The 25,995-nt window shown below is 43.8% G+C and overlaps 1 protein-coding gene across 7 annotated transcripts in view; it reads left to right on the forward strand.

The window, feature by feature from the left end:
* The window catches only part of LOC139396950 (myosin light chain kinase, smooth muscle-like), a 96,992-nt gene that overhangs the window by 56,118 nt on the left and 14,879 nt on the right, over window positions 1-25,995 (forward strand). For all 7 annotated transcript variants that reach the window (XM_071143884.1, XM_071143915.1, XM_071143906.1 and 4 more), the window contains 7 exons: window positions 9,392-9,529; window positions 10,646-10,843; window positions 11,101-11,347; window positions 12,996-13,076; window positions 13,437-14,260; window positions 16,386-16,502; window positions 17,166-17,234. In XM_071143884.1, coding sequence (XP_070999985.1) covers window positions 9,392-9,529; window positions 10,646-10,843; window positions 11,101-11,347; window positions 12,996-13,076; window positions 13,437-14,260; window positions 16,386-16,502; window positions 17,166-17,234 — 1,674 coding nt within the window. The remainder of the gene's footprint in view (window positions 1-9,391; window positions 9,530-10,645; window positions 10,844-11,100; window positions 11,348-12,995; window positions 13,077-13,436; window positions 14,261-16,385; window positions 16,503-17,165; window positions 17,235-25,995) is intronic.

A 25,995-nucleotide genomic window follows, 5' to 3' on the forward strand; every position in this document is an offset into this window, starting at 1 on the left:
GAAACTGGCTCTCATGAGGACTGCCACAGGAAAGGAAGACCCAGAGGTATCTCTGCTGCAGGGGATAAGTTCATTAGTTCCTAGCCTCAGAAATCAGCAATTAACTGCACCTCAGATTGCAGCCCAAATAAATGTTTCACAGAGTTCAAGTAACAAACACATCTCAACATCAACTGTTTAGAGGAATCAGGCCTTCATGGTTGAATTGCTGAAAAGAAACCACTACTAAAGGACACCAATAAGAAGAATAGACTTGCTTGAGCCAAGAAACACGAGTAATGGACATTAGACCGGTGGAAATCTGTCCTTTCGTCTGATGAGTCCAAATTTTTGGTTCCAACCGCCGTGTCTTAGTCAGATGCAGAGTAGGTGAACGGATGATCTCCGCATGTGTAGTTCCCACCGTGTAGCATGGAGGAGGAGGTGTGATGGTGTGGGTGTGTGTTGCTGGTGACAATGTCTGTGTTTTATTTAGAATTCAGGGCACACTTAACCAGCGTGGCTACCACAGCATTCTGCAGCTATTCGCCATCCCATCTGGTTTGAGCTTAGTGGGACTATAATTTGTTTTTCAGCAAGACAATGACCCAAAACACACCTCCAGGATATGTAAGGGCTATTTGACCAAGAAGGAGAAGGATGGAGTGTTGTATCAGATGACCTGCCCTCCACAATTCCCCCGACCTCAACCCAATTGAGATGGTTTGGGATGGTGAGTTGGACCGCAGAGTGAAGGAAAAGCAGACAACTCCTCAGCATATGTGGGAACTTCTTCAAGACTGTTTGAAAAGCATTCCAGGTGAAGCTGGTTGAGAGAACGCCAAGAGTGTGCAAAGCTGTCATCAAGGCAAAGAATCTCAAATCTAAAATGTATTTTAATTTGTTTAACACCTTTTTTGGTTACTACATGATTCCATATGTGTTATTTCATTGTTTGGATGTTTTCACTATTATTCGACAATGTAGAAAATAGTAACAATAAAGAAACTCTTGAATGAGAGGGTGTGTCCAAACTTTTGACTGGTACTGTACATAAAATGTGTCTCATACTATCAGGCTATTTTAAGTCTTAGCAATCTTTTGGCTTTGAGAATGTGCTCAATCCATGATGGGAAATATGCTTCTCTTCTCAGAAGAATGAGCATTTGACTGTTTACTAAAGCCCTGAAATGTCTATATTGAGAGTACTTTGAGCCCTTTGATAAGCAACACTGCTGCTCTAAGATAATATCTATTTTAGGGCTCTGATGTTGCATTTCAGGAAACATCTGCTCTCTCTGTTCCAGCATGCATCTTGTCTACATCCCAAACGGCTCCACATTCCCTATATGGTCCACAACTTTTATTTTTATTTTTTTACCATGGCCCTGGTCAAAAGTAGTGTACTGTGTAGGGAATAGGGTGCCATTTGGAACAGAAACCTTGTCTTTCAGCGCACACAGGGCTTCATGGCAGAGGTTCAGCTTTTTAAAATGTGAAATGCCATCATTTTCCCACACATGCACCGTGAGTTCAGCATGCAGCATGAGAGAGAGAGAGAGCGAGAGAAATACAGCTTGTTTGACTTGCTAGCACACCAACCATCTTGGTCATGCATTAAGAACTAATGGCACTCATTCATTTTTGGTAGCAAAAGAGTGCTAGAGCAGTGAGAGAGTATAACTTTAAGGACACCCACCAGCCAATCTTTTTGGAATCTGTTTGGAAGCACTTTCTATTAAGTCCTTTACGATGCATTATAATACACTTATGTTTAACAGTAATGACACTGACTGTAAGATTCCATAGTGATCTCGATCTACAGGTTTAACCTTCACTTCAGTCTGATTAAGAGTCTCCTTTCTAAGCCCTGATTTTAAAGACGCAACGCTTCATGCAGATGGGCTAGCTGCAAGCCAAGTGGCCGTTGATTCGCTTGGCAAGTTGGCATCACACTGAACCTGTGAGAACAAGTAGATGAGTGGATTGGTGCCCGTTTATATGATGCCAGTCTAAGAGGTAGGGTGAGGCTGTTCAACACAGCTAAGATATTGTTGAAGAACAGCCATGGCAGTGTTAGCTGTAAGTTAAGATCATCATACTGTACATATACCTACAGTATATGACAGCGGAGGCTGCTGAAGGGAGGACGGCTCATAATAATGGCCGGAATGGAATGGTATGAAACAGATGGTTTTCTTGTGTTAGTTACCATTCCATTACGCTCCATCCCAGCCATTACTATGAGCCGTCCTCCCCTCAGCAGCCTCCAATGATATATGAATACTGTAAGGTGTGATAGTTTCTTTTTACTATTGAAATGCCTTTGGGAAATGCTAAATGTTTATATTGACTGTTGAGTATTGCATGCCTTAGGATTGGTAGAGGGGCTAGAGGATGTCCCACGCAGTTAGGCTCCCTGCATTATTATTAACTTTTGTTTAAAGTTGGGCCCTTGGGCCATGTGTAAACTGTTATGAGGGCTCCTCAGATTACTGTCGGTCCCAAATGGCACCATATTCCCACTACTTTTGACCAGGGCTGACGAAAGCTCCCATAGGCCCAGGTGAAAAGTTAGTATAGTATAAAGGGAATAGGGTGCCATTTGGGACGCAGCCTGAGGCAGCAGTGAAACGGGGCTTTTTAAGCAGTAGTGCTGATGGAAACATGCTGGAGATGCCTTGGATCTCCCTCTGGCATGCTGGGTATGTATACAGACAGTGGGCTGTGTTTATGACAAGCCCTGTCTTGTAGGGTCCTGACGTCCACAAGGTTAGGGCCACTAGATTTATGAACCTGGGGAGGGGGTTGACTCTACGTAGAACCAAACGCCATACATGGTGCGTATGAATCAAAGAGCGAGGGCCAAAAAGGTCCTCACTCTCTCTCTCAGGAAGCCCTCCGTAATAGAGAAGTCCCTCGTGGAAATGTGCCTGTTTCGCTCAGAACAGCTTGTCCTCTTGCTCCCTCTGTCCCTTTTTATTTTGATATATGATTTCTTTCTATATAACTGTATTGTGATAGTGCATGTTTTTATCATTAGATTCAACTTTTTACCCCATTATGACTAAAGTACAATGATGAGTCAAGTAATTTGATTTGGACTCTTAAAGACCTTGGCAAGAGCATTGCCCTTATCCCTCACGTCCTATGGTCATCTTTAATGAGATTATCCAAGTGTTTGCTTTTTCAGGACATGTACCTCACTAGTTTGCCAATAACATCACATCATCAGTCATTTGGAGTGTCCAGATCGTCGCTGTGGTGTTTAGAGCACGGGTCTAAAGGGTGATCGAGCTGTAATTGGAGTACTGTAACGTGTCCGATCAAAAGTAGTGCACTGTATAGTGGTTAGGGTGCCTTTTGGGACGCGCACCTGGTAACGTTCAGGACATATCTCGTATTCATCCCAAATGGCACCCTATTCCTTATTTAGTGTATTACTTTTGACCAGGGCTCTGTTCACAAAGAGTGCACTAAATAGGGAAAATGGTGCCATTTGGGGCGCAGAAATAGCATTGCGTTGTGCTCTGGAAACTTCTCCAGATGGCAAGTCTGTAGTTATGGATGAAATTCTACTCCCGACCTCTGAGGATGACGAAATGTGATCAGAGTAGGAGGAATTCTATCGTAATATTTATTCATTCTGACTCCATAATCATGTGTATAAAATGTATACAGCCCTGTGCTTCTCTGACGGGTCTAGCAAGATGGCTAATCGTTGCATCACCAGACTATAATGTGTCTATCTTGTACCATAATGGAATTAACAATGTTCGGATACTTATGAGCTGTTTCTAGCGATCTAAGTTCTTGCATTATTTGAGTCACGTTTACACGTTTAGAGCAGAGTTGTCAAGGTGGAACCCAAGTGTACGATGTGTAGTATAATTACAGTACCAGTCAAAAATTGACACACCTACTCATTCCGTTTTTATTTTTGTTGCTAGTTTCTACATTGTAGAATAATAGTGATGGCATCAAAACTATGAAATAACTCATGGAATCATGTAGTAACCAAAAAGAAGTGTTAAACAAATCAAAATATATTTGAGATTCTTCAAAGTAGTCACCCTTTGCCTTGACATCTTTGCACACTTGTGGCATTCTCTCAACCAGCATCATGAGGTAGTCACCTGGAATGCATTTCAATTAATAGGTGTGCCTTGTTTTAAAGTTCATTTGTAGCATTTATTTCCTTCTTAATACGTTTGAGCAAACCAGTTTTGTTGTGACAAGGTAGGGGTGGTATATAGAAGATAGCCCTATTTGGTAAAAGACCAAGTCCATATTATGGCAAGAACAGCTCAAATAAGCAAAGGGAAATGACAGTCCATCATTGACTGACCTTCATGTCTTAAAGTAATCTGGAAAATGTCAAGAACTTTGAAAGTTTCTTCAATTGCAGTCGCAAACACCATTGAGCGCTATGATGAAACTGGCTCGCATGAGGACCGCCACAGGAAGGGAAGACCCAGAGTTACCTCTGCTGCAGAGGATAAGTTCATTAGAGTTAACTACACCTCAGCTTGCAGCCCAAATAAATGCTTCACAGAGTTCAAGAAACGGACATATCTCAACATCAACTGTTCAGTGGAGACTGCGAGAATCAGGTCAATGGACATTAAACCAGTGGAAATCTGTCCTTTGGTTTGATGAGTCCAAATTTGAGATTTTTGGTTCCAACCGGCGTGTCTTTGTGAGACGCAGAGTAGGTGAACGGATGATTTTTCACATGTGTGGTTCCCACCGTGAAGCATGGAGGAGGAGGTGTGATAGTGTGTAAGGGCTATTTGACCAAGGAGAGTGATGGAGTGCTGCATCAGATGACCTGGCCTCCACAATCACCAGACCGGTGTGAGATGGTTTGGGATGAATTGGACCGCAGAGTGAAGAAAAAGCAGCCAACAAGTGCTTAGCATATGTGGGAAGTCATTCAAGACTGTTGGAAAAACAGTCTTCATGAAGCAGGTTAAGAGAATGCCAAGAGTGTGTAATGCTGTCAAGGCAAAGGGTGGCTACTTTGAAGAATCTCAAATATACTATATATATTTAGATTTTTCAAAACTTTTTTTTGGTTACTACATAATTCCATATGTGTTATTTCATAGTTTGATGTCTTCACTGTTATTCTACAATGTAGAAAATATATATATATTTTTTTAAATGAATGAATAGGTGTTGCCAAACTTTTGACTGGTACTGTACATTTATCATTAGTCCAGAACAACAAAACAAATAATATTACTCTGAATTACAAGGACTACAGTATGAAGCCAATTTAAAAGTGATAAAGATGCATTACAAGTATGCAATAAGAATATAATTATAAAATGTGTACATACCATACATTTTTCTACAATGTAGAAAATCGTCTGTCTAATAACATAGCATACACACCACACTATGGCATTAGGCCTACAAAGTATAGCCAGGAAATGTGCAATACAAGTTCTCAATGAATGAAGCAACCCATTTCAATTGCCTCCATCGATTTAATTAGCATCACTCTGCTGGCCAACAAACAAAACGCACAAAACTTCACAATCATTCTCTAAACCTAATCGACACACTCAATCTAAATGATAGGGGCTTTGAACTGACCGCCGTCCGGCGACCAGTTTAGTTCAGCAATTCTGTAAAGATAAATCCTTAACTTGCAGCTCTTCAGGGCTACTGAAGGGATCCAAACATGATAATTTAATCCATACAGTTAGATACATTAGTCAACTCAAGTTTAAATCATCGTCATGCCTCTGAGTGTGCCAGTATCCTTGGACCTCCGTGGCAATGTCCGGCCCCAGAGAAAGCCACTGGCGAAGGTGTGCTTCACTCCTGTGATGCGTATAAATATGGTCATCCATCCGGACAGTGCCATAAATCGTGATCAAATCATCACGCTGTGCCTTGGCGCCGACGTGTCTTCATCACCGCTTTCATCATTGGTCGACCTCTAATTTTTCAACGACAAGTCCATATGAGGATCAGCTGTACACTTGTAACGTTCTGCTCCAGAGCCTCTGAAAGTTTTCCGACTATACGCTTGGCTGCCAATGTCATTGAGAACACAGTTTCCCACATTCTTTGGCATGGTTTCTTCAGTACTGTAGGTTTCAGATGTCCTGGCTGCAGTAGATTGCCAGCCAGCAGAGTAATTGATGTAGGGGAGCTCTTGCTCTTGGCCCGGAGGTTCATCTTTATCTGAACAAGCGGAGACTCCCAAGCGATGCACAGGGCTCCCAAATCAAATCAAAATCAAATGTTATTGGTCACATGCAGATTTTATTGTGAGTGTAGCGATGCCTATGCTTCTAGATCCGACAGTGCAGCAGTATCGAACAGGCAATATCTAACAATTCCACAACAAAACCTATTACACACAATCTAGTAAAGGAATGGGATGAGAATATATAAGTATTAAATATATGGATGAGCAGTGACAGTGGCTAAGATGCAATAGATAGTTAAGGATACAGCATATACAGTGCCTTGCGAAATTACTCGCCCCCCTTGAACTTTGCGACCTTTTGCCACATTTCAGGCTTCAAACATAAAGATATAAAACTGTATTTTTTTGTGAAGAATCAACAACAAGTGGGACACAATGATGAAGTGGAACGACATTTATTGAATATTTCAAACTTTTTTAACAAATCAAAAACTGAAAAATTGGGCGTGCAAAATTATTCAGCCCCCTTAAGTTAATACTTTGTAGCGCCACCTTTTGCTGTGATTACAGCTGTAAGTCGCTTGGGGTATGTCTCTATCAGTTTTGCACATCGAGAGACTGACATTTTTTCCCATTCCTCCTTGCAAAACAGCTCGAGCTCAGTGAGGTTGGATGGAGAGCATTTGTGAACAGCAGTTTTCAGTTCTTTCCACAGATTCTCGATTGGATTCAGGTCTGGACTTTGACTTGGCCATTCTAACACCTGGATATGTTTATTTTTGAACCATTCCATTGTAGATTTTGCTTTATGTTTTGGATCATTGTCTTGTTGGAAGACAAATCTCCGTCCCAGTCTCAGGTCTTTTGCAGACTCCATCAGGTTTTCTTCCAGAATGGTCCTGTATTTGGCTCCATCCATCTTCCCATCAATTTTAACCATCTTCCCTGTCCCTTCTGAAGAAAAGCAGGCCCAAACCATGATGCTGCCACCACCATGTTTGACAGTGGGGATGGTGTGTTCAGCTGTGTTGCTTTTACGCCAAACATAACGTTTTGCATTGTTGCCAAAAAGTTCAATTTTGGTTTCATCTTCCACATGTTTGGTGTGTCTCCCAGGTGGCTTGTGGCAAACTTTAAACAACACTTTTTATGGATATCTTTAAGAAATGGCTTTCTTCTTGCCACTCTTCCATAAAGGCCAGATTTGTGCAATATACGACTGACTGATTGTTGTCCTATGGACAGAGTCTCCCACCTCAGCTGTAGATCTCTGCAGTTCATCCAGAGTGATCATGGGCCTCTTGGCTGCATCTCTGATCAGTCTTCTCCTTGTATGAGCTGAAAGTTTAGAGGGACAGCCAGGTCTTGGTAGATTTGCAGTGGTCTGATACTCCTTCCATTTCAATATTATCGCTTGCACAGTGCTCCTTGGGATGTTTAAAGCTTGGGAAATCTTTTTGTATCCAAATCCGGCTTTAAACTTCTTCACAACAGTATCTCGGACCTGCCTGGTGTGTTCCTTGTTCTTCATGATGCTCTCTGCGCTTTTAACGGACCTCTGAGACTATCACAGTGCAGGTGCATTTATACGGAGACTTGATTACACACAGGTGGATTGTATTTATCATCATTAGTCATTTAGGTCAACATTGGATCATTCAGAGATCCTCACTGAACTTATGGAGAGAGTTTGCTGCACTGAAAGTAAAGGGGCTGAATAATTTTGCACGCCCAATTTTTCAGTTTTTGATTTGTTAAAAAAGTTTGAAATATTCAATAAATGTCGTTCCACTTCATGATTGTGTCCCACTTGTTGTTGATTCTTCACAAAAAAATACAGTTTTATATCTTTATGTTTGAAGCCTGAAATGTGGCAAAAGGTCGCAAAGTTCAAGGGGGGCGAATACTTTCGCAAGGAACTGTACATATGAGATGAGTAATGCGAGATATGTAAACATTCTTAAAGTGGCATTACCCCATAGGGTTCAGGTCAGAGGTATTGCACTATGTACAGGAAATAGGGTGCCATTTGGGAAGTACTATAAGAAATCTACTCCAGCCTTAATATACAGTGCATTCGGACAGTATGGGGAGCGTCGCTGCACAGCTATTTTCAGGTCTCTCCAGAGATGTTTGATCGGGTTCAAGTCCGGGCTCTGGCCGGGCCACTCAAGGACATTCAGAGACGTGTCCCAAAGCCAGTCCTGCGTTGTCTTGGCTGTGTGCTTAGGGTCATGTTGGAAGGTGAACCTTCGCCTCAGTCTGCGCTCCTGAGCACTCTGGAGCAGGTTTTTATCAAGGATCTCTCTGTACTTTGCTCAGTTCATCTTTCCCTTGATCCTGACTAGTCTCCTAGTCCCTGCTGCTGAAAAACATCCCCCACAGCATGATGTTGCCACCACCATGCTTCACCGTGGGGATGGTGCCATGTTTCCTCCAGATGTGACACTTGGTATTCAGGCCATGGAGTTCAATCTTGGTTTCATCAGACCAGAGAATCTTGTTTCTCATGGTCTGAGAGTCCTTTAGGTACCTTTTGGCAAACTCCAAGTGGGTTGTCGTGTCTTTTACTGGGGAGTGGCTTCTGTCTGGCCACTCTACCATAAAGGTCTGATTGGTGGAGTGCTGGAGAGATGCTGGAGTGCCTCAACCCAATCCTTTCTCGGAGCTCTACGGACAATTCCTTCGACCTCATGGCTTGGTGTTTGCTCTAACATGCAGTCAACTGTGGGATCTTATATAGACAGGTGTGTGCCTTTCCAAATCATGTCCAATCAATTTAATTTACCACAGGTTGACTCCAATCAAGTTGTAGAAACATCTCAAGGATGATCAATGGAAACAGAATGCACCTGAGCTCAATCTCGAGTCTCATGGCAAAGCGTCTGAATACTTATGTAAATAAGGTCTGTTTTTATTTTGAATACATTTGAAAAAAAATCTGAAAAAACTGTTTTTGTTGTCATTATGGGGTGTTGTGTGTAAATTGAGGATTTTTATTTGATCCATTTTAGAATAAGGCTGTAATGTAACAAGATGTGGGAAAAGTGAAGGGGTCTGAATACTTTCCGAATGAACTGTATAGTATTCCAAGACTCCATCTAGAATAACTATTGATTTACATGACAAACAGTCAATTGGGGGAATGCTGAAACTCAAGTTGGTTGTCTTGGCTTAGTGTGCTGCTTAGTAAATTACTCATGTTCTTAATGTAACCCTGCTAATGTTGTTGTTACATTTCAGCGAAGAACATTTTCAAGAGGACGGACCCTCCAAATGCAGTTGACACCAAGAAGCCGTCTGCCCCTGTATTCCTACGAGGTCTGAAGGATCTGAAAGTCATGGACGGTAGCAAAGTCATCATGACCGTAGAGGTGACGGGTAAGAGAAGGCCTCGTCTCTCCTCCTCCTAGGTCATATTCTTTAGGTAGCAAATGAAAGAAAACAGACTACCTAGACTAGTCCAATAAAAACACCTTTGTTTTTATATTCCGTTGAAAAGCATTTCAATGACGGTGTGCCACAGTGAATACATACAACACTGTACGGTGTCTTGTGTTGGCACTTATTCCTGTTAATCAGACTGGAAAACTCATATCTTCTATTGTTTTCAGTGTTTTTAGCAACTCTGTTTGCTTTAGACACTGGTATTTCCTGCTCAGCCCCCCAGAGATAAGTTGTTTGGTTTTTGGTTGTTTTTATGCATTTGCATTTCCTTCCAACATGTGACCTGAGGGGATGGGTAGCCTCTTGGAGTATTATCATTTCTTATTATATCATCTTCATCATCCCACTTCCTGTTTGTCTGAGAGGTTGTTCGCAGGAGTCGCAAGTAGTATGGCGTATGATTTAAGTTATTATTCTAGGCCTTTCATCATTTAATGTAAATAGTGATGGAGCGGGATGGTCTCTCACTGTATTTCCTTATGGAGATTTATGATGACAGTAATCCACATGCAATTTATTCAATTATACCATGCATCATACCTGTGTGGAAAATGCATAATATTATGCAAGATAATTCAAAGTCACAGCATGTGTTATGTAACACAACCTGTCATAACAACATGTAACTAACTATAGGGCACAATTCAAATGATTTTAAATTACAAAATTACATATTGGTTTCCTTACTCAGTAAGCAGTCTGACAGAAATCCATGTTTTTTTTTTTTGTTTACCTGGCCACCTTCTTCAAATGCTAACTTTTTAGCATGTTTGTCCAAAAATCAACTTTATTATCCAAGCAATTAGTATGTTTTGTGTTTCATGTCCAAATGATCTTAAAGTAGCTTTATTGAGCTAAACGATACATGTCAGACACTTTTTAAGATGATTGGGGCATGAAGCAAGAAAAATGTTAACTTCTGGAACAATGACTTACATTGGTCTTTGGACCATAATGCTAAAAAGTAATTTGGAGACAGTGACCAGGTAGACAAAGCCAAACACAACCACGTCCAAACACAAGGTTTAATGTCAAATGTTGTGGTCGTAGGGAATCCTCATCCAGAGATTGTGTGGCTCCACAATGGGAAGGAGATCCAGAAGTCAGAGGACTTCCACTTTGAGCGGAAGGGGAACCAATGCAGTCTGTTCATCCAGGAAGTCTTCCCTGAGGACACTGGGAAGTACACCTGTGAGGTGTGGAACGAAGTGGGAGAGGTTCGCACCCAGGCCTCGCTCACTGTACAAGGTAGGCTAGTAGCCTAAACTCCACCTAAGCTAGCTCAGTATCTCTGATGAAATATCTCTAGTAGGATGTAGTTTATGCCTAGGGTCATTTTCCCCCAAATTCCCAGGTTTTCCAGATATCCCGATTTTTGGAATATTCCTGGAATCAGAGAATAAGTTGGAAATCAGGGAATCTTTCAACCAGGATTTTATGGAAAAAAGTTACAGGAAATTCACAACCCTAGTCATGCCATAATGTTGTCTGTCTCTGTCTTCCAGAGCCCCAGGACGGGGTGCAGCCCTGGTTCATCACTAAGCCCAAGTCCACCACTGCCTCCTTGGGCCAGAATGTCCTGCTGTCCTGTGCCATCGCTGGGGACCCCTTCCCCCAGTGGAGCTGGATGAAGCAGGGCCAGGTGGTGACCACTGGGCTGGACTATGAGATTCTGCAGAAAGAGGATGTGGTGTCCCTGCTCATCAGGCGAGTCCGGCCCCACCACGCCGGGGACTACGAGATCAGCCTGAGGTAGGCTTCTGCGGTGCCATTTGAGACGCGCTGGACTCCTTACACAGTAGATGACTCACTTCTGTAGTATCGGGAGAAGGGGCTGTTTATGTTGGAACACAATAACACTGCCATTTACAATATAACATACTATAAGGTAGTTGTTTTGAAGCTGGGGGTCCCGACCTCCCGGGAGGTCGAGAGAAGGTTTTGGGAAACTGAACGGGGGGACAATATTTTGTTTCCAAACATATTTTAATAAGCTGAATATACCATTGGTATTTTATATGTAGACCTTTGCCTATTCAATCTGGTTAGCAACATAGTCCGACAAATATTGGACCAAATTCTTCTTTAAAAAACATCTCTGTGATTCAGAGCCAAAACTTGACTGTTGATCATGACCAAAGACCAGTCATCGGCATTGGCACGCAAAGGCGGGCACACACTTCCAGATTAGTGACCAGAAAGCACTTGTGTATGTTACTGGCTGTATGTATAAATATAGCTGTAACATCACACTGCTTTCAATACCTGTGGCTGATGATGTAACATTCTGGCTAATTTATTACGATATTTGTGAGGAAGGCAAAAGCTAGACAGACAGACCATGCTATTCATCCGATCAAATCAAATTGTATTAGTCACATGCGCCGTATACAACAGGTGTAGTAGACCTTACAGTGAAAAGCTTACTTACGAGCCGCTAACCAACAATGCAGTTTACAAAAAAAGATGGATAAGAATAACAAGTAATTAAAGAGCAGCAGTAAAATAACAATAGTGAGACTATGTACAGGGGGTACCGGTTAGTTGAGGTAATATCTACATGTAGGTAGTGTTATTAAAGTGACTATACATAGACGATAACCACAGAGAGTAGCAGCAGTGTAAAAGAGGGGGGTGGCAAATGCCAATAGTCTGGGTAGCCATTCGATGAGGTGTTCCGGAGTCTTATGGCTTGGGGGTAGAAGCTGTTTAGAAGCCTCTTGGACCTAGACTTGGCGCTCCAGTTCCGCTTGCCGTGCGGTAGCAGAGAGAACAGTCTATGACTAGGGTGGCTGGTGACTTTGACAATTTTTTGGGCCTTCCTCTGACACCGCCTGGTATAGAGATCCTGGATGGCAGGGAGCTTGGCCCCAGTGGTGTACTGGGCTGTTCGCACTACCCTCTAGTGCCTGGCAGTCGGCGGCCCGAGCAGTTGCCATACCAGGCAGTGATGCAACCGGTCAGGATGCTCTCGATGGTGCAGCTCGACTCCAGAGAAGTGACATGATATCCCTAGTTGATATTGGCTACTAACATGAATGACTTTCAGCTCAAAATGTTAAGTGTAAAATGTAGTTTATTTCTGTATCTTGTGTCTTGCAAATGTGTGCTGGTCAAACAGTTTGAGAACCACTGCTATAAGGTGCAACTACCACATGTCTGCCTCTGCCAAAGTTTAATTTAAAATCTATGTTTGGATTGGTTACTATAATACATGGATTAGTATGAGGGTTACGAATGTTGAAAAATTATGTTTTTAGGGCAATCCAAGACCGGCATCACTGAGACACATCACTGAGCCTCTTCTTGATTTGGTCTTAAAAGCAAGGGCCAGTAGTTAAAATCTTCCCCCTCCCTAGTTTTCCATTCACCTTCTCATCCTCTCTCTCTTTTCTTCTAGGAACAAAGTGGGTGACTGCAGTTGTGTTGCCACTCTGTTGGTCAGTGAGGGTGCTGTGGTGTCCAGTGGAGAGCACCAAATGTATGTAACTATCTATCCTACTGCTTCACTGTCGAGTCCCCTCAGCCTGGACTATTTTTGCCTTCCCTTCTCCCCACTAACTCCCCCCTCCCCAGACCCGGTTTCGAATCAGCTTAATCTCTGAATATAACCAAATAAATAGTTTACAGTACCTTTTCCAGCTGTGCCATTGTTCAAAGCCAGGGGCTTGGGGGATGGGGCCCCGTTCAGGGTGCATGCCCTAATAAGGCTACTGAAGTCATCTCTGATGTAACATCAAGTTGAGTTGTGGTCCCCCCCCCAATTAACCAGTGGATGTCGGGGCTTTTAAACGACCACTGTTTTTTTCCCTCCTCTCTCTGTCTCTCTGTGCTACTGCAGGCTTGAGCCTTGTCAGCGTGTGGGAGGAGTGGACGGGACAGTGCGAGGCAGAGGAGCACCGAGCAGCAGCACTAGCGCTAGCAGCAGCTCCATTCAGCAGCAGCAGGAGTCGGAGGAGCCCAGCGCAGCCCGAGGACTCCTGAAGAGGCGCGTGGAGACCAAGGAGCACCCCGAGGACCAGATCCGCCTGCAGGAGGCTGAGCAGCGCGACTTCCGCACGGTGCTGGGCAGGAAAGTCACCACCAAGAGCGTCTCCGAGGAGGACCTGAAGGAGATCACGGCGGAACAGATGGACTTCAGGAGCCAGCTCCAGCCCAGAGGGGTCAAGCCGAAGACCCTGTCTGAAGATGAGAGGAAGGTCAACACTCCCGCACAGGTGGACTTCAGAGCCGTCCTGGGGAAGAAGGGGGGAGCCCCTAAACAAGGCGCCGCTCCTGCCGAAAAAGGAGAGCCTGCAGATTTTAGATCGGTTCTGGCCAACAAGAAGAAGCAGACGAGCTTGGAGAACAACGGGGAGAGCCCTGCTCCAGCAGCAGCTCTGGTACCAGCAGCAGCAACACCCAAAGCTCCTGCTTCTTCCCTTGACAAGAAAGAGAAGGAGAAGAATGCTGTCAACTGTGTGGATGGTGGGATTATTGATAAGAAGAATAACAACATTGGAAAGGAGCCATCGTTCAGTCAGAAGCTGAGTGATGTGAGCGTGGTGGACGGGGCTCGACTGCGACTACAGTGCCAGGTGACCTGTGACCCCCCTGCTACCACTACCTGGACACTAGACGGGAAGGTCATCAAGCCGTCCAAGTTTATCAAGCTGTCCAACGAAGGTAAATGTGTGGCCTACTACTAAAACGACCATGTCTGCCTCCCAAATGGTACCCTATTCCCTTTTTATAGTCCAGAGCCCAAAAGTAGTGCACTACATAGGGCAGGGGTATTCAACTCGTACCCTACGAGGTCCGGAGCATGAATGGTTTTCTGTTCTACCTGATAGTTAATTGCACCTAATGTAAATCAGTCCCTGCTTAGAGGGGAACAATGAAACATCGCTGTGGAACCGGCTTCAAGGTTCCAGAGTTGAGTTTTAGGGACATGGGGACGAAGCTACCATTTGGGACGCATTTCATTAATGCCTTATTCATGTCTGTGGAGGCTTGGCTTCCAATATTAGAAAGTAGTGTGTCTATGACCGACAGAAAGACAGTGATATGACTGAGTTTTCCCTCCTTCACCGAAGTATTACAGGCATTTGATATGGGATATGATGGGAACAAGTCCCTTTTACATAAGGAAGTCGATCAAATTGTATTTGTCACACGCACCGAATACAAGTGTAGACCTTACCGTGAAATGCTTACTTACAAGCCCTTAACCAACAATGCAGTTTTTAGAAAAATGCAATTTAAGAAAAATATTTACTAAATAAACTCAAGTAAAAAATGAGAGTAACAATAAAATAATAACGAGGCTATATATAGGGGGTACCGGTACCGAGTCAATGTGCGGGGGTTAGTCAAGGTAATTGAGGTAATGTGTAGGTAGGGGTAAAGTGACTATACATAGATAATAAACCGTGAGTAGCAGCATCTAATGCAAATAGTCCGGGTAGCCATTTGATGAGGTGTTCAGCAATCTTATGCCTTGGGGTTAGAAGCTTTTAAGAAGCCTTTTGGACCTAGACTTGGCGCTCCGGTACTGCTTGCCGTGCGGTAGCAGAGAGAACAGTCTAGGACTAGGGTGGCTGGATTCTTTGACAATTTTTAGGACCTTCCTCTGACACCGCCTGGTATAGAGGGCCTGGATGGCAGGAAGCTTGGCTCCAGTGATGTACTGGGCCGTACGCACTACCCTCTGTACGCACTACCCTCTGTAGCACCTTGCGGTCGGAGGCCAAGCAGTTTTCCATGCCAGGCGGTGATGCAACCAGTCAGAATGCTCTCGATGGTGCAGCTGTAGAACTTTTTGTCATCGACATAATCATAGCGCCAATATATTTTGTACTGGTTCCATGTAAAAAGCCCCTCTCATATACAACGTGGTGTAATAGAGTAATAATAGCTAATTCCCTTTTTCTGGGCTCTTGGGGGTCCCTCACACACACACACACACACACACACACATCATGTTCGTCCCAAATGGCACCCTATTCCCTTTTGACCAAAGCCCATAGGAAATAGGGTGTCATTTGGGATCAAATGGCACCCTATTCCCTAAATAGTGCACTACTTTTGAGCAAGGCCCATAGGAAATAGGGTGTCATTTGGGATGCAGACATCCATAATTTCAGCTCTGTAATTTCAGTCAGCTTGATGAGCTGTGGAGATTTCTCACATTGCCTGAGACTCTGGCCTTCCTGCTCCACTGTGTGTCCAGTTACAGTGCAACTGTATGGGGATAAGTTAGTCCATAGTTTGTCCTTGTGGCAGCAGAGGGTAAGGGTTGCTCTGGTCCCATGACAACAAGGAGATGCATCTCTTAGTGAGAGCGCAGGCAAATGACGCCCTGGACCAGAGCTAGGGGTAGAGGCTATTTAACAAGATGATCAACACCACAGTAACATAAAAACGTGGCACCCTGCTCAACCCCCAGCTGTTATTTAATGTCAGAGATACAGCCCCAAATCCCAACTGTCACACAGCCATGTCTAGTAATAATACGATGGAATTATTACTTGGTGACCCTCCAGGTCACGTTTATTCTCATTTTAGTGTCACCGAAGGTCATGCTGAAGAATGCATAGCTTCAGGCTCTGAGACGGAGGTTTACATATCCCATTTACGTCCCACCATAACACATGAAGTATGTTAGTATGTTCTCATGGAACCATAGGGTCGTAATGGAGTTCTCTCTGGCTATGGTTGTCTGTGTGTGTTTTGGGGCCGCTGTGTGTGTATTGTGGCCACTGTAGCTAAGGTCCCTTGTGTGTGTGTGTGTATCTTTGTTTTCCTGCAGGAGGCCAGTGCTCCCTGACCATCGACAAGGCCTTGCCCGAGGATGAGGGCCAGTACAAGTGCCGGGCAGAGAATTCTGCCGGTAAAGCTGAGTGTTCCTGCATGGTGCTGGTGGATGGTGAGTTGTTTCAGGCTGACGTGTCCCTCTGACTGCTCCCCGCTCCCATGAGTCCCCCTCAGCCTCACGGCCGCCCCGGCCTCGGCCCAGACACTTCCTGCAATTACAGCGGACAGATTAGCCTAGCTGGAGTCCCTGTTCCAGATTCCCACTGCATGTCCTCCTCCCCCCAACCCCCCCAGCACTCATTAACAGGCCTGGATAAAAACAATATCCAGGCACGCACAGTTCAATTCTAGCTTTAGATTCCTACGCAAATACAAATTAGTTTAACTTTCGCATACTTCTCCTGTTGACGTCAGTGCAAAAGTATGAGATACTGAAACGTTATTTAGCAAATATGATTCAGTCCACCTTAAATAGTCCAGAGCAGGGTTGCCAAATTCTGGGAACTTGCGATGCATTCCCTGGTTTCCCTTATTCCCTCCTGATTCCGGGAAGCCTCCAACCAGGATTTCGGGAAAGCCAGCGAATTTATTGAAAGTTCCCAGAGAATCATTCCATTTCTAACATGAATGGTCCATTTGTATGAAGTACTTTAAGAGACAATTGTTAGCTGTTGTTGCTGATACATTAAGTAGGAATTCATATAGTTTATCAGATAGGGAAATAAGTAGCCAATTGTTGGGGCCATGTTGTTTTTTTTTCTCCCCTCTTCCATAGATCCTACAGACACAAACTCGACTGCAGCAGACAAGAAGATCAAGAAGCCATCCACCCCTACCTCAGAGAGTGAGTTTCCAAAATATGTGCTTCCTTATTTCCCAAAAAGGAGCGGCGTGGGATCTCTGTCTCTCCCACTGCTGCAGCCTGCCTTCCCCTCTCTCTCTCAGCGGGTTGGGGCTCTTTATAGCATGTGAACAAAACTAAGATATTCTTCTGACCCCAACCTCACTCATTAAATCTGGCCCAATCTCTTCTCTCTGTGTAGAGAACCAACATGAAAACTGTGATCAGTAAATCTGTATATATCTTTTCAGCCAAAGTGGTGTAAGTTAGATTTATGCTAATTGGTAAAGGTGTTGGGGAAGATTATGGAGAAGATGTTATTTTCTTATTGGCGTTATTGGTCTTAATCTTCTCAAGCTGGAGGAGTAGGTAGGAGTTCTATAGAGCGATGTGCTATACTGCACATTCTTTTCCATATGGTTTAATGACGTAAGCATTAGCCTGTAAAGAATCCAGCAGTCGACCCCCCCCCCCCCCCCCCCGTGCCCTGAGTCAAGCACGCAGATCTACCTTTACATAAAAGGCTTTGGATCAGGCACACTCAGGGCTGGGCATGAAGAATGTTCATTTATCCCTCCTGCCTCTAGCCTGGATGGTTCCTTCCAGGGGTCAGAGGCCACTATGACACCCCTCTCCTCTGTGATGTTTGACAGAGCTAATTGAGTGCTGTTTGTCTTTAAGCCCGGGACACTCACTCTCGAACTTAAAACATGCCCAAGGAGAAAGGGAGAGGGGAGGGAGAGATGGACCTTTTGCATGGCTGCCCCGCTCACTCAACCTCCTTTCCCAAACTTCCATGTAAGGCTTTCGTCTGCCTGCTCCTTAGCCCTCTCTTGACTCGCATGCTCTGGCCTCTTTTTCCTATACTCTGAGGTTCTGCAGAAAATCTGCCAGCTTCAGGGATACGCTTTTGTCCTGCTGGAATGTGGACTGACCCAAACAAGCTCTAAAACTAAGAGCTATGTGGTGGGCGTTTAAAAAAAAAAAAAATGAAACCCGCATGAGGCAGAGACCGGACATGAGAGCCCTTGATGATTAAGTCAACGCTATTCTCTTTTTAGAATGATGGATTCCCAAGTAGGAGGGATTTGCAACAAGTAAATAGGTGTTTAACGTTCACAGCATTGGCTAGGGTTGGAGGTAATTCTGTTTTTAGAATGATTCACTCACAACAATGTTCCCATGGTATTGGGATCATGTCATGTGAAGCTTTAGAGTACAGGAACTCTGTGATATTTGGGGTCAGTGCTTATGGATCTCAGAGATTTTGTTATTTTACAATGGCATTAGAAAGCAAGCCTTGCTGCAGATATTATAAAATATAAAATAATGGCGCTGGAGGGAATAGCATCCGTTTTACGGGCTCTTGACCATTTGTGCGTTTGTTGTTTTTTTTGCTCTTATCTTTTGGCCTATGATTTTAATGCAGGAAAACTGAAATCTGTCCCACCTAATATCTACCAACACCAACACGCAACTAGAGGCGGAAAAAAAACTCTAGATCACCTTTACTCCACACACAGAGACGCATACAAAGCTCTTCCTCGCCCTCCGTTTGGTAAATCTGACCATAATTCTATCCTCCTGATTTCTGCTTACATGCAAAAACGTAAACAGGAAGTACCAGTGACGGAAGTGGTCCAATTAAGCGGATGCTAAGCTACAGGACTGTTTCGCTAGCGCAGACTGGAATATGTTCAAGGATTCATCCGATGGCATTGAGGAATTTACCACATCAGTCACCAGCTTCATTAATAGATGCATCGATGACCATCGTGCCCACAGTGGCCATACGTACGTACATATCCCAACCGAAAGCCATGATTAAAGGCAACATCTGTACTGAGCTAAAGGGTAGAGCTGCCACTTTCAAGGAGCAGGACACTAATCTGGACGCTTATAAGAAATCCCCCTAAGCCCTCCAACGAACCATCAAACAGGCAAAGCATCAATACAGGACTAAGAGTGAATCCTACTACACCGGCTCTGACACTCGTCAGATGTGGCAGGACATGCAAACGATCATGGATTACAAAGGAAAACCCAGCTGTGAGCTCCCCAATGATGGGAGCCTACGAGATGAGCTAAATGCCTTCTGTGCTAGCTTTGAGGCTAGCAACACTGAACCATGCATGAGCGAACCAGCTGCTCCGGTCGTCTGTGTGATAACGCTTTCCATAGGTGATGTGCGTAAGACCTTTTTTAAACAGGTAAACATTCACAAGACCGCAGGGCCAGACAGATTACCAGGACCTGTACTCAGAGCATGCACTGACTAGCTGGCAAGTGTCTTCACTGACATTTTCAACCTCTGCCTGACCCAGTCTGTAATACCTACATGTTTCAAGCAGACCATTATAGTCCCTTTGTCCTCTCCTGTACTCCCTGTTCACCCACAACTGCGTGGCCGTGCACGAAAACAATATCTTCATTAAGTGTGCCGACGACACGGCGGTGGTAGGCCTGATGATCACCTATGACGATGAGACAGACTATAAGGAGGAGGTCAGAGATCTGGCACTGTGGTGACAGGACAACAACCTCTCCCTCAACGTCAGCAGGTTAAGGTAGCTGATTGTGGACTACAGGAAACGGAAGGCCGAGCACGCCCCCATTCACATCATCGGGACTGTAGTGGAGCGGGTCGAGAGCTTCAAGTTCCTCTGTGTCCACATCACTAAGGACCTATCATGGTGCAAACACACCAACACAGTTCCCCCTCAGGAGGATAAAAATACTTGTCATGGGCCCTCAGATCCTCAAAAAAATAGCTGCACCATTGAGAACTTCTTGACTGGCTGCATCACCGCTTGGTATGGCAACTCCTTGGCATCTGACCGTAAGGCGCTACAGAGGGTAGTGCGTATGGCTCAGTACATCACAAGGGCCGAGGTCCCTGCCATCTAAGACCTCTATACCAGGCGGTGTCAGAAGAAGGCCCTAAATATTACCAAAGACTCCAGCCACCCAAGTCTCATAGACTGTTCTCTCTGCTACCACACGGCAATTGGTACCGGAGCACCAAGTCTGGGACCAAAAGACTCCTGAACAGCTTCTACCCCGGAGCTATACGTTGGCTTCCCTGACTATTTGCATATACCCCCTTTTATTTTCACTGACTCTCTTGCACCAGCTCAATGCACACTCACTACACTCTACTCACACACCCTACACCGACACTCCAACACACACACACACACACACACACACACACACACTCTGACGGCACACACTCACACAGACTTTCACACTCTTCACATACGCTGCTGCTACTCTGTTTTTTATCTATCCTGATTGCCTAGTCACTTTAACACCTAACTATATATATATATATGTTCATATTACCCCAATAACCTCGTACCCCAGCACATTGTTTCCTTTTAAATGTTTAGCAAATTGTTCTTACACAACAATGCCTAATTTAAAAAGTAAGGGCTCGTAAGTAAGCATGTCATGTGACAAATACAATTTTATTTGAGTATATATATGTATATATAACAGTGAAATGCTAATTCATCACTGTGCCCAGCAAATATAATGATCGTCATTTATTGAATCCTTAAGTGCTTTTGAGTGAGCTATTGATGGTATTCGCCTTGTTATGGTTTTTCTAAAGCCGTTGCTCTTGCTTGTGTGGTGTATCTAACTCCAGTCACCGAGCGTGGCGAGCCATGGGAATTGCGTCAGTGGTGCAGTGCGATGAAAACAAGCAGCTTTTTCATGCCCACTGGAAAACTCAAACCTCTGCACGATTTACCTTACGCTTGGGGGCATAGTCCAGCACTGCAGGGTCCTGCAGACCTCAGAATGCACTGTCCTATCTGGTGGCTCAGCATCTCCTCTCCCAACTTTTCTCCTCTCCCCTATACTCTTCCTCTCTCCGCACAAACAGAGCATGCTGGCCACAGAGTGGAATGCCAATGCGGTTGCCTGCTCCCACACCTCGTACATCCAACTGCTTTCATCTGCGCCTCTGCTCCTCTCGTCAGCCTGTAACGATGCTTGACAAGGGAGATGTAACGTTCTCCCTCTATTAGGAAAACAGATGGTGCTCGTCGGGGAGTTGAGTGGTTTTGGAGCTGCTGTTCCCCTGGATGCTGCGCATTTGCAGCCTGATTGTGACACCGGGCCGTGCAATACAATGGCTCCACGTTGTCTGAAGGCCCGTGTGAAGGAATCAGATCGAGGATGCACGGCCCCCTGGGGAAGGGTTAAGGACCCACTTGTTTAGACTACTTCAACGTCTCTCAAAAGACTGGGTAACACGGAGCGCTCGCTCTGCTGCTCGCTGCTCCTGACTCTATATGGACCGGGAACCATCAGCCTTCGAGGCTTGATATCCTAGGTGGTGGCATATTAATTAGTACCAAGGTTACAGATATGGTCTTTGACTCATGGTCAGGATGCCGGAATACAGTTTAAGATGTAGTGCCTTTTACATTGACACCGAGATTTTTTTTTAATGCAGAACGCTGTTTTTCAAACGATGGGTCGGGACTCTGGGACCCACTGATGGGTAGAGGGCTCCAGGTTAAAGTGTCCCCCTAGGTACAGATCTAGGATCAGCTTCCCATCACCCAATCCTAACCCTTAGTGGGAGAAATGCTAAACTGATCCCAGGTCAGCATCTAGGGTCAAGACTGCGTTTTGAGCGACTAAAAACATAGGTACTAGTGGCATTGGTTAATGATTTGTCACAAAGGACAGTTCTAATGTAGAAGATTTGGAGAGCTTCTGGTGCAGATGATCGTGTGTGACATTGAGCATTGTATCATGGTGCCGGTGTGATCCTTTTCCTACCAGAGTCTATTCTTTCCTCTTAAATGTAATGGCAACATTTTAGATTTCCACCTAAATAGACATTCCCAAAAGTAGCTGCTATGCGTGTGTAATTACATAATAATTCAATGATCAGAAGATAGATGGTAGTTACATAGTTCAGAATACACAAGATCAAGTTCACACAAAATAACCTTTTTTATGATTTTGAAAGTAATCTTTCATTGAGAAGCGAAAAGTGAATTATTGATGCCCAGAGATGGAAACACATCAGATTGCTTCCACAACATGTGAACAATATCAGAAAAAAATGGGATTGATAGACCTAACTAGAAATGGTGTCAGGTGTGGTCACGGGACGTTTCCAAGTGTCCCTAAACATCTCCAAAGTGCCAAATGTCTGTAAATTAGATCATTCCAGTGCTATTACATATTTGCAATCCCTTATTGCTATTTTTTTGTATAAAAACACGGTTTCTACCATGACAACTTCACTCAAACATTGTGGTGGTGTTATGGGGTATCCAGGGTACATTCAAGTGTCCTTTCAACCTCTCCAAAGTGTCCAAATGTGGTAATTGCACTGTTTTTGCACACTGGATGTGCCTAAAAGTTATTGTTCACTATAAAAAACTAAATGTCTACAACACCCAACCTCTCTCAAACATTGTGGTGGTGTTTTTTTTGTTTTTTTCAACCTCTCCAAAGTGCCTGAACATTTATGCTCGGTATATCCAATGTATTGGTCCCACATACAAATGAGCTGTTTACAAAAACAATATAAAATCAACAGAGCTTGTGCATGTCGTGACAGTCTTTGAAGCGGTCTCTCTCTGCCAGGAAAAAAAAGGCGAACTGGCTTTTCGGACAGAAGAACTGTCATTTCACCCCCACCCTGTGTTTTGTGCAATGCTTGCGTTTCTTCCTTTTGGCATGTGTGTTGGATAGTGGTGCTCGCCTTCAGAAGGGGGTCTTGTGATGGTTGTGAGGTTGCTTTGGGCCCCTAATTCAGCCATTTCCAACACCAGCTGCTCTCGGAAGGCCAACTGGGAGAGAGGGGTTTGACCTTTTTCTTTGGCCATCTGCTTGTGGAGAATGAGAACATTTACTGTAGCAATGTCCACAAAGTGATAAAAAAAGTCATATACCACTTCCTGGTCTTGAGGAGGACCTGGTAGTAGCCTATCAGAGCATCAGAGATGTCGACACCCCCCATGCTGGCATTGTAGTCCTTCTCAGAAACAGGAATGGGGACTTCCTTCCTTTTTCCCCATCCTTGAGACATGGTTGTTATTGAATGACTTATGCTGTGTGGTGAGCATGGTTACTTCCCTAGTGTCCTTCCATTTCACAAAAGGCAGCTTGTTAGTTCTGATCCAAAGTATGGTCCCCCTCTACGCTGTCTTTGTCATGTCTTTTACCTTGGTCTTGGGGAAAACGATTCTGTTAGGACGAATGGTGCCACAAGCCTCTTTTCTTTTTCAAGATGTCTATGAAAAGTGGATGTAGAACCATCAGACGGGTGATTGACATAGCAGTGAGGGGTGAAGACCTTGACCGCTGGGGAGGGGTGGCTCCCAAACGTCATCATCCAAATCGTCTGCATCATTCACTCTGTGGTGAATAAAATAAAGGGATATATTGGTGTGAGACTCACAGAATTACAGTAGACTAAATTTGCAAAATGGCATTACTGTAAAGTAAAAACACCAAGCCTAAACTTAATCTGTGCAGTAACTCACATAGAAGGTGTGAAGCACACACACAATGCAAACAGTAACACATTGGAGACAAAGGCAGAGATGAGAACCACAAATAAAATTGGCTATATAAAGTCATGAAAATAATTTACTTAACGGATCTAAGTGGATCCAATCTTTCTAGAAAGCAATCTCTATCGGGCGAGTCGAAATCCTCGTTGTCCAAATCAGTCCAACCAATATTTTATTCAAAGCTTCTGTCTGTATACTTATTCATAGCTGCCTTCTTTTTAGCTTCCTGATCGATCTTCTTAGTTTACCTTTTTTTTTACCCCCTTGAGAAGCCATCTTTTATGCTTAAGCAATGAAATTCAACCGATGAAATCTGTTTACAATATATGACAGACAGTACGTTTGTTTATCCACTGTGTTGTTTGTCACACTGCTTTGCTTTATCTTGGCCAGGTCGCAGTTGTAAATGAGAACTTGTTCTCAACTGGCCTACCTGGTTAAATAAATGTGAAATAGGTAGCAATAGTTCGTTACGCATAAAAGGTTCTAGGCCTTGCTTTGTCCCACCCAGGTTAACTGCATATCCCTGGAAAGCTTATCACATTGGCTACAAGACTGTCAAACTGCCATAGTAGCCTATCCCCTGTGTAATGGATGCCTACAGCGCGTAAGCAGGCAACATATTTTTGAGGCGCAAATATCTAGTCACTCGGTGGACATTCGATGTTGCCATTAAATCACGCACAACAATTGGCATTAGGTTGGATTTGGTCCTACCAACCTAAGGATTAATTTCATATCCCCCATTTAGCTATAGCTCAAACACAGACCAAATCGAAGCTTACCTCGTAAGATGTTTGCTGTTTGTTGAAAACGTTGCGTAAAATACAAATGTTGACTCTCAGGGCTGGTGATCAATAACGGTAGGTCACATGCAGACGGACAATACATTCTCATTATCTGTGGAGTCCCGGATTTCGGTGTGTATCAATGTATTCCGTGTTTATTTTGTTTACGCTTCATAACGCTAACCGGAATGTATATAGCAGCCGTCTTGAAACGAGGTCATCGGCTCGGCCTAGGGTCTACCGTTCTCATACCAGACTGAATTGAATAATGTCTAATAGGATCCCCAAATATGGGGCCTTTACATTTAAGGGGTTAAACAGCCGTTCCCTTTCTCTTGTGCTCCATGATTTGTTGCACGTTTCAATGTTCAGTCCTCCACTGGGTCTCTTGTCACATGGCTGTCTGTTTTTCAAGGATACAACAAAGAGCTGTTTTGCACTTGAACCGTAATGGATGGCTAAACTAACTAACTGATACACTGCCTCGAAGCTCAACTGCATAGTTACAACATATAAACAATGATTCGTTTTCTTGTTCCCGAGTGCTCGAAGGCTGGGCGCAGTAGTTTAGTTAAGTCCAATCTGAACTGAGGCATGTGAACTTTTCAACAGGAGCAATGACCTACTAAGGATAAATCATTTTCTGCACTAAAACTTTGCAAAGCCAATCGGTTTGCTCATAACCATTTTAGTCTGTTGTTGTTAAAGCCTGGTTTGTTTGTTGGGCTTCTTCTCTATTTGACGTGAGCTAAAATATATCGTTTTGTATTGCAATGGTAAATGCTTGGTTTGTGCAATTACAACTTTTATCAACTTCAAATCGTTTTGGTACGTTGAGCAAAAAAAACGTTTTGTATTGAAAAAATATTGTTTTTCTTTCCAGCGAGGAGGACCTGTCATGCAACAAAAAAAAGTATGACTTTGAGAGCTTGGAGCTCAAACTGTTATTGGTTAATATTGATGTTGTTGCTCCTTGCTCCTCACTCTGTGCATGAGTTAGATTTACTGGCACATTTGTTTCTTGACAGCAATCAAATGTAAAATAAATAGTGCCAAAAGCTATTTCCTGGATACTTTGACTATTTTTAGTATTACCAAAAAAGGCAAATACCAAAGGACATGAGCACAGAGGCAGCCCTTCTTTCTCCCAAGACATCCACAAGAGAAGAGCTCCCTCCCCCAATTTCACTTATCAGACAGTTTATTCTCCTTTCCCGTATACTGTCCTGGGAATAACTAGTGGTAACATTTAAATGAAGCACATAATGCACTATAACACACTTGCAATGTGTTATGATGACACAGACTGTTATAATAAGCGTCCACAATAACTTATAAGCGGTTATAAAACTCAATGTTTTATAGATCATTTATTATAATAACGCGTAAGACTAAATGCAAAATAATGAACCAGTTAAACAATGA

Source organism: Oncorhynchus clarkii, chromosome 3, assembly GCF_045791955.1.
Source record: "Oncorhynchus clarkii lewisi isolate Uvic-CL-2024 chromosome 3, UVic_Ocla_1.0, whole genome shotgun sequence".
In the NCBI taxonomy this organism is placed as follows: domain Eukaryota; kingdom Metazoa; phylum Chordata; class Actinopteri; order Salmoniformes; family Salmonidae; genus Oncorhynchus; species Oncorhynchus clarkii.